Source organism: Mauremys reevesii, linkage group 3 (genome assembly GCF_016161935.1).
Source record: "Mauremys reevesii isolate NIE-2019 linkage group 3, ASM1616193v1, whole genome shotgun sequence".
Taxonomy (NCBI): Eukaryota; Metazoa; Chordata; order Testudines; family Geoemydidae; genus Mauremys; species Mauremys reevesii.
In genome coordinates, this window is record NC_052625.1 from 87,876,484 (window position 1) to 87,886,164 (window position 9,681).

The 9,681-nt window shown below is 42.5% G+C and overlaps 1 protein-coding gene across 1 annotated transcript in view; it reads left to right on the forward strand.

The window, feature by feature from the left end:
- The window catches only part of C3H6orf118 (chromosome 3 C6orf118 homolog), a 72,336-nt gene extending 65,501 nt beyond the window's left edge, over positions 1-6,835 (forward strand). The window contains exon 10 of the mRNA XM_039531335.1: positions 6,742-6,835. Coding sequence (XP_039387269.1) covers positions 6,742-6,775 — 34 coding nt within the window. The 3' untranslated portion in view covers positions 6,776-6,835. The remainder of the gene's footprint in view (positions 1-6,741) is intronic.
- Positions 6,836-9,681: the final 2,846 nt, after the last annotated feature.

Genomic DNA, 9,681 nt, shown 5'->3' on the forward strand with positions numbered 1-9,681 from the left:
AGCACTGCAGGGTCCTTTGCCACAGCAGCGCTTTAATGTTGCTGCGCCACCCCCCTGTTGGCGGCCCCGCCAATGTGTATGTGTGTGTGTGGGGGGGGCACAGCAACATTAAAGTGCTGCCATGGCAAAGGACCATCCTTAAAGCACTGCCCCTTGCAGCACTTTAATGTGGGCTGGGTATGGGCTGGTACGGGTTCTTACCGGTACGGAGTACCGGCCCATACTGGCTCACTTTCACCTCTGCTGCCAGCTCTCCTGGACTCCTTTCCCCCTCATATTAGCCTCCCAGGGGATCCTGCCCATCAGTTCCCCGAGGGAGTCAAAGTCTGCTTCTCTGAAGTCCAGGGTCCATATTCTGCTGCTCTCCTTTCGTCAGGATCCTGAACTCGACCATCTCATGGTCACTGCTGCCCAGGTTGCCACCCACTTCTACTTCTCCTACCAATTATTCCCTGTTTGTAAGCAGTAAGTCAAGAGGAGCCTGGCGCCTCGTTGGTTCCTCCAGCACTTGCACCAGGAAGTTGTCTCCAACACTTTTCAAAAACTTCCTGGATTGTCTGTGCACTGCTGTATTGCTCTCCCAGCAGATGTCAGGGTGATTGAAGTCCCCCATGAGAACCAGGGCCTGTGATTTGGAAACTTCTGTTAGTTGTCCGAAGAAAGCCTTGTCTATCTCATCCTCCTGGTCTGGAGGTCTATAGCAGATGCCCACCACAACATCACCCTTGTTGCTCTCGCCTCAAAACTTAAGCCAAAGACTCTCAACAGGCTTTTCTCCAGTTTCATACTGGAGCTCTGAGTAATCATACTGCTTTCTTACATACAATGCAACTCCTCCACCTTTTCTCCCCCGCCTGTCCTTCCTGAACAGTTTATACCCCTCCATGACAGTGCTCCAGTCATGTGAGTTATCCCACCAAGTCTCTATTATTCCAATCATGTCATAGTTCCTTGACTGTGCCAGGACTGCCAATTCTTCCTGCTTCTTTCCCAGACTTCTTGCATTTGTGTACAGGCACCTAAGATAACTAGCCAATTGCCCAACTTCCTCCCCGCTGTACCATCCTCCTTGTGTTTTCTCCCAGTATTCCACTTTCTTTTGGGCTTAGATCACCATCTCCTTGCCTTCTGTTAGGAGTCTACACAGAGATTGAGGGGAAAATTCTCCTCTGCCATCTGCACTACAAATATCTCCTGTGTCTTCAGTGTTTGATCCATATGCAGAATTTCCTCTGATGTCAGAGGAATTTTGCCCAAAAATTGCACATCCCAGAAAATGTTCTTGAAATACTTTCCATTGTTTTTAAACTTCATCTTCTTTGTAGCATTTTTGTGAAGTTTTATCTGTGAAAAGTGCTACATACTGAAACCTTGGATTTGTGTCTGTTTATTTTGACTGTGCTACACTTTGCCAATATTTGCATATACTATAGAAGAATGAACTAATTGTTTTATGACTACCTGTTGTGGGAGATGCCTTTAGTACCTGTCGGGGGAAGTCTGAAGATTATGTAATCTTCAATGGTCAGATAGTGTTTGCAAACTGTACTACAAATGAAACTGGATATATGTTCACAGATTTCTGAGAAATTAGTGTATTAAATACAATTTTGTGGAAAATGATTTTATTAACTTATACTAAATGGATCTTGAATATTAATTGGTTGACATCCTGTTGATTTTTATCTAAGTATGCTGCACTTTTTACTTCACTAATTATTATGATACAGCAACACCTATTTCAGAGGTCAGTCTGTGATACAGCATGTATAACAATGCATATCAAATCCATTTCATCCTCTTTGAATGTTACAGCACCTCCTGCTAGCTTCACTTTCCAAGTTTCTTTCAAAACGTCCATTAGATGGCAGTACAGCCCAAATCTTAGCAGGTTAGAAAATGCTAGGTTGCAGACTGCAGTTAAAACAGGCTGAAGTTTTGGTTGATTGAAACATGACAGATGAAATTTCTGAAGAAAGTTGAACAGCAGTGTGTCAGAACTGTCCTCTCCAGTAAGAGTATTGCCAAGTGGTTGATAAGAGTAGAATATATCAGGATCATAGGGGAATAGTTTAGGGACTGAAGTAAAATTGTTTGTCAATTCTTTTTAACCACAGTTATCTATTAAGAGGAAAGACACTTCATTCTCTAAGGCCCTATCCACTAAGCATGTGCATCGACTTCAGTGGAACTACTCACATGCTTAAGTGGCTTTGCTGAACTGGAGCTGAAGTTTTTTGTTAGCAACTTCATATTTATTCTGTACATAGGTTACAAAATGCCATTTGTTTGAACACTGCAATAGGCAAAAACTGTTGTAGTTTTAAACCCCCTCTGACACATTCCCTGAGGCTGCAGATTTTTTTCTGTGAGCTTTTGAGAACAATGTAGCGTATATGAAATTTTCATTAACATACAATTCCAGGCTTCTTCTTCTGTACACAGAACATTATTGCTCAGAAGGAATGTTGCCCAGTAAAACATACTTTATACTTATTTACCAAACTTTGAGGAAATGATTCACCACTAATTGCATTAGTCAGTTATCAGCTTAGCTGCTGCTTCTGATGAAAAACGCTTATTATAAAGCAGCAGTGTACCTGCATAAATAGCCACATCACTGCATTTGTTGGAGCTCAGATTGTTTCTTTCTGACTAAAATGAAATGGCAATACTCTCATACTTTGTAAAATAAGCAAACGGAAAAATATCTTCTTGAACTTTGATCTGCATGTCATTCCTTTGTCAATAGAAGCTTGACTTCAACAGGTACTGAGTCTTCTCTTTGGTACCTTCTTTCATATCATGTCTTATGCAAGAAAGAGCTACTCAGTTTTCTTCCTCAAATGCTCTCCCTTTCCTGTTTTAAATCCTTTCCAATAATCCACCTGTTCCACCCTGTGTCCACTACTGACATGCCACTGTGTCCTGTTCCTATTTTTTTCAGTTGTACTGTAAGTTCCATGGGACAGGGACTCTGTTTTGTTTAGTACATTTTTATTAACAGAAAAAGGTGATAGAGATATTAATTGCATGTACATGTAGCTATTTAAACAGACTACAAGGAAAACCTAAATCAGTGCAGTGATCAATTGGAGAGATGGGAGTGTTTGGCTGTGTGAGACAAAGAGTAGCAGTAGACAGCTACACTTTTGGTGTTTACCTTGGAAAGGAAGAATAGATTTCCTCACCCTTCATCTTCAAAGGTTCCAGAATCCTCTCATACTTTTCATAAAAATAACTAGCAGGGAACCTGGGGTCTCTTCCCATCTCTGCCACTGACCAGCTGTGTGCCCTTGAGCAAGTCGATTCACCTATCTAAGTCTCAGTTTCTCTTTATAAAACAGGAATAATTATGCATACTCACTTTTCAAACTGTTCTGAGATCTATGGTGAAAAGTTCTAAATAAGTAGTAGTAGTATTAAGAAAAGTCTTATTCTTGCTTGATGCTAAATATAATTGTAATGGCAAAAAAATCTCCAATCAGATTTATCTAGCTACTCTGTAAGAGAGTTTTTCTATATTGATTCAGCTTTTCCATGTAGTTAGTTTGTCCATTCAAAAAGGAAATATTTTGGAATTCAGGAGTTGACCAAAAAAACCCTCTTTCCCATCCCCACTGGACTTCAGAAAGGCCCAAAGAGACTGGTGCTTGCTATTTTAAAATAAATGATTTAAAAAATGACAATTCAGTAATGTTCTTTATGAAATGTTAGGCTTTTTCAAAGGACTTTTGTTCTTTTCGCATCTAAATGTTAGTCAAGCTATTTAATTATTAAACACCAATGGCTAGAAAAAAATATATTAATTATGCATTTCCTAGGCCACAACAAAGCTATTTTAACAGGCTACAAAATGATTTAGTATACATAAAAGTTAACATTTAATAATACCACCAAGAGCATTTATTTTAAACTTTTCCATGTTCCATTCCTGTCTAATTAATATTTAAGTGCTAGAGCATTAGTTATGTTCTTCTGTTTCTTACTCTGCGCTGCTGAAGTTTTTGTTTAGCTACCCTTAGATGGTACTCTTGTAACAGGATACTGCTGTACAGTAGTGCAGACACCAATAGCAGATCCAAGGAGTGGGACTGTCTTTCATTAGACTCTAGCCCTATGTACATGGGTGTCTCCAGAAAAAGTGCTCGAGGGGGTGTATGGTAACTGGGCTAAGGCAAATTATAACACCCAACCTCAATTTTCAAGCACAACTAAGGATGCAATGTAGACTGTTAGGCTTCACTGGGACTAGGATTTAAAAGTGTGTTAGCTCATGCTATCTAGCTCTATCTAATTAATGCCTTCCTAAACTCTAGTCAAGACAAGGCAAATTGTACTTGAGCACATGATAAACTGGTCAAGTTAAAGCCTAAGGGGGATCCTAGACTTTAATCTGCTCAATTTAGCATGTGCTAAAGTACAAAGGTGCTGGTTAGATTGAGCTAGATAACACAATGTAATATCATAGCATTAGATGATAGTCAAGACAAGACCTTACTGTACTCCTTGGCTGAGCAGATTTTTAGAGTGTACAACTTTAACGTCTGATTTGGGTGGAGGTTTGCGTGAAATGGGGTTTGCTGAGAGAGCTGGAGAGGCATTTCAACAGTTATCTCCAGGAGTCAGGCAGCCCTGGGGTGGCGTGCTGACACTCCAGTGCAGTGCTTGTACCATGACATTTTGCCATGGCGAAACAGTGATCTCCTATGCTGATGCAACACTATAATGTGAACATCACAATTCAATGTCAAGACATTGATACCACTGTTTTTGTGCCTTTCTGCAACTTTGAGGCAATATTTCCCCTCTCTTCGCCAATGGCAAATGGGAGAGAATGCAAGACACTTTTCTTCTCCACTCCACCTCTCTTGGCTGCTTGGAGGGACAGAAAGGGATCCCAGAGGCTCCAGTCCATTTGCTCAGCACTCCCTGTGCTTCCTTGAGTGTGTCCTTCCACTGACTCTGCCTGAGACGCGCTCTCACCTAAGGCATGGACCCCATGAACATTGTTTATCAGAACAGAGTCCAGATCCTGGTTTAAACACTAGTACTGTAATGAGGCTTTGTAGTTCAGGCTTAGGAAAAGGAGACATAGAACTGATTATTCACTACAACTATATGCTGGCTCAGAGGGGAAAAACATGAAAATATTGACCTCAGGAACAAATAATTCCTGTACTTGAAATATTGCCCACATTTTCATTTGAGCAAGCAACAATATCAGGAAGTACATTAACCCAGGATCAGATCAGTGTTCAGGGATCCAAAGAGAATGTGGTGATTGTGTGGGGACTTCTGAGTGTGGAGAGCACTGGGCAGGAGAGGAAGAAGGTGCTGCTGCTGGGAAGGCATCTAGACTTACTACTTTCTTTGCAGATCTAGCTGCAACTCCAGGGTCACCAACCTCCAAGCCAGTTTCCGATGTGATTGGGTTTAGCGAGTTTGCTTTTTGTGCTCGACGCTGCTGTCCCTTTGAGGCAGCAGATACCAATTCTGAGCTCGATTCCTTATTCTCTGAGAATTCTGAAGCTGTGACAAAAGATATATTGTGTTCCTGTGTGCTTTGGTCGGGAAGGAGATACTCATAAATAAGACGATTATCACCATTTATTGTACTTCAACTCTGTGCTCTCCAGTTTGGCTCTAAATCTGGTATTTTTGTTGTTGTTGTTGGTTTTCCTTGCACAGCACTAGGGTTCAGTCTTTGATAAGATTTCATCTACCATTAAACATCCCCTTCACCTTTAGAAAACCAAACTTTGAGGCTTTCAAGGAAGTTATTTCCCTTCCCTCTTCACAGAGTTGATGGTTTTTTAAAGTATGACAGGGGGACTGATTGGTGGGAGGAGGGAGGTGAGCAGGGGGGGGATGCAGGGGAGACATAGACAGCATTTACCTAACTGCAAGTATGAAGTGCATTTGGATTTAATAAAGGTAGTGAGCAAAGGGATGGGACTTGAGCAAGAGGAAAGCCTTGATGCCTTTGACAAGCCTTTTCTTTATTCTTTTGAGCTAATTGTGTCATTTGACAAGCTGGCATCAGGGTACAGTGAAATTCTGACAGGCTAATTTGAGCTTGCGTTTCCAATGAAACGTACATACGGCACTCATTATATTTAGTGACAATCAGTGTCATTTTCTGCTTAAATGCAAACAGCTCAGTACATTTGTTCAGCTGCCTATCTGTAAATGAAGCAAGCAACCCTTTGACTGAGCTGAAGCAAAAGAGTTTGGTTGGGTGGGGGGGTGGGAAGATGGGGGCATTTGAACTTTTGACGATGCCCTGGGTGTAGAAAGGGGTAGGGGGCGAGTCTGAATATTACACTGGTCTGAGTGAGCATGGAAGCGGGAAGAGACAGCCGGATAATTGCCATTAATCTTCTATTTGACATGGTGAAATGCTGAGAATGCTCCTTCTTCTACAGTAATTGAGCTTCAGGCTGAAAGGACCGGTGACAAACTGTTACCGAGTTAGCAGCCTTCTAGACTTTTGAGTAAGCACAAACATACCCATTATTGTTTTAATCTTAACAAATCATTTATACTGGTTTGTATTCAAGTATACAAAGTAAAAATAGTTTATGGATTTAAAGGGAAAACACAGAAACATCCATGGTATGATGGATCCGTATCAGAGAGGATAGGAATAAGAAATTGCAAAACACGTTAGGTGTATTGAGGAGACTTGACTACTTGATGGCACTGTGAAGTATCTTTTTTCTAATCTATTCTGTACAGGTTCTTATACCACCCTCATCGCAGTAATAGCTGAGTGTCTTCCAGTGCAGTAAGTGATGCGATTAACATCTGTCATGTCTGTTTTGTGATGTTCCTGGGAGTAAGATGATAGGCTCTGAATGGAGAATGAAATCTCCTCCTGAGATGGAGAGCAATAGGAGGAGAGACTAATTCATTGCATAGGTAATACCATGCATCAGCAAAGATTAAAGACCCTTTCCTTTAAAGCTCCTGGTGTTGTAGGGCTACTTGAGTCATCGAGTTTGTATGCTCACTTGATACACAAGTTCAAATCCTGGCTAAGGTTACAAGTTTGTTGATCTCTTCTTAATTCCCTCACAAGAAATCTGTGGACATTCGATTTCTGACTTTCAGTCAAATTTCATTAAATGAAATGCATGCTGTGTAGAAATGCACTTATGTAGTCAGAAAAGGGACCACATGGAAATGACACCCTCTTAAGCAACGGATTAGCTCCCTTAGAGGTATAGTTATATTTATTGATTTTGATGATTACATTTTTACTGTTGGCAGAGAGAATTGGGTTCTATGCTGGCTCACATGTCGTCATCATCATAACTGATAACCAAGTTCAATATGCAGAATTTTTAATAATAGTGATAAGTGCAAAATAACTCCAACAAAGCTTGAAATTCAGTTCCTGCCCTGACATTGTTGAGCTAGTGATTAGTTTTCTTTTAATGTCATCTTTTACTTGTAATCTGATCTGGCATCACCGAGTGGCTGTAAACAACACCCTAAGATGCCATATTGGGGTTGGGGGGGAAGGAATCTCTTTTCAGAGTAGAACTGCATTGTACATTAAAAAAATTGGTTTCCAGTAATGTAGTTATATAGTTTTAGGGCACAATCCTCCACTTTGTTGCATCAGCTTTACCAGGTGTAACTCTATAAATCTGGAGTTACACTGGCATAAAACTAGTGTAACAGATTGGAGAATTGTGACCTTGCTGTGATGATGCTGTCATTCAATATGATGATCCAAATTTTAACGCTAATGCACTGCATTCACGTTTTTGGATAGGAATCTGTGTTTATCACCACCAGGGCAACTTTGTGTGACATGTGTCATGGTTTGGATCTGATCCAACAAGGTGGTGTGCTGTAAACACCTAGTTTCCCTCCAGTGTTCAGAAGGCTTCAATGTAATTTATTCCAATCAGGATGTACTTTGACAAGCCAGCTGAATGGGATGCAGCTGTTGTAGTTAAATATTCCCCTCCCCACCCCTTTTCAGGTTTTCCCAGATGTCATCCTCTTCAGAGTGACAAAGCACTCTCCACACTATAGATACAGGCAGCTCCGCCAGTGGTTGGGAGGAAGTGGGGATGGGCTGGAAGGAAAAGCAGCCCGTTCTGCTCATTACTGAGAAGAGCTGGACAATGGGTTTTGATTGGAAAACCCTTCTCCGGTGATGAATAATTAACACCCTGGGACACTGAACTTGATACTGATTGTGCATTTGATGAACATCTTAAAAATTCTATATATAGAAACAGATATTTTCCAATAATGTGAATCCTAATAAACCTACTGAACTAATGAGCCTTTTAATGCCTCAGATGCTACCTGACCTGATCTGAAACTTGCTTGTTTTCTGCTTCTGATAACTCAAGTGTTGAAATCCAACATAGTTCCCTCCACTACTCACTCTTACCTGATGATGGGCATTGCAGGGCGCTTTACATTTCTGTAAGCAGAGTCAGGATGAGCCCCACCCTGACATCTGGTGGTAAATTATGGGGAGTGCGGAAAGTGTTGCATTGGTATTTCGGTTATTTGCATGGGCACTCCCACCCCACTTAGCATACCGCAAAGCAGCATGGGATGGTTATTTTCGCAGCTGTGGGAGCCCCAATTTCGTTGTTATTGGGGCAGGAGGAATGAAATGTTGTCACCCTGATTGGGTAAATGGGGAACTACAAAATTGTCTTGTGATGGGGGGTTTCATTGTCAGCTGGATAGCGCTTGCTAGATGGGGCACATGGGTTCCAAAACCCATTGGAAGGAGAGAGGCTGGGGACAGATATCTGTACTGGGTGGTGCAGGCTTCTTGTGTGAGCCAGATGCACCAGTTCCACCTGTGCCTCTCTCCACTGTGGAATGTCAGAGTTAATGTTTGATTCCCTTAAGAATCTAGATACAGGTTACTGAGCTGAACTCACTGGGGCTCCCCTACTATGAGCTGGAATCTCTAAGAGCTGAAATCACTAAAGAGCTGGACTTGCTGAGCTGGACTTGCTGAGCTGAGAGCACTGAGTACTGTGCTAATGAGTGGGGGAGCCTGAAGCAATACCGTGGAGCAGAGCAGCTGGCAGAGCGGAGTGGAGCAGTTTGTGCAGCCCTGGGTGAGTGGAGCCAAACAGCTCGCGAGGACGGCCGGAGCAGATCACAGGACAGCTGGTGGACCCGAGCAGCTGGCAGAGCAGAGCAGCCCACAGAGCCAGCGGAGCTGAGCGGTTGCAGGGACGGCTGGTGGAAGCAGAACCCCACGAAGAGGCAGGGCAGTTGGCCCCGAACCACGGAAGGTGCCCCTTTTCTACCCAGGCTGGGGAGGGGGACCTCTGCAAAGAGACTCTTGAACTCTGGGGCTGCACTGACCCGGGACAGAGACTTTTGGATTGTGGGACTTTTGGGACTGTGGGTGATTTGTGGGGGTTGCTGGACTCAAGGGCCCAGAAAGAAGGACACGGCCCAATTTGCTGGGGTGGGTCTTTGCTCACGGTTTGACCCATGATCTCTAGTTAAGGTATTTTCCAGATTTAATGCTTGTTGTTGTTTATCTTATGTAATTAAACCTTTTCTGCTACACCAAGACTCTGTGCTTGCGAGAGGGGAAGTATTGCCTCCTTGAGGCGCCCAGGGGTGTGTGTAAGATTTTCGCAGGTCACTGGGAGGGGGCTCGAGCTGGTTTGCATT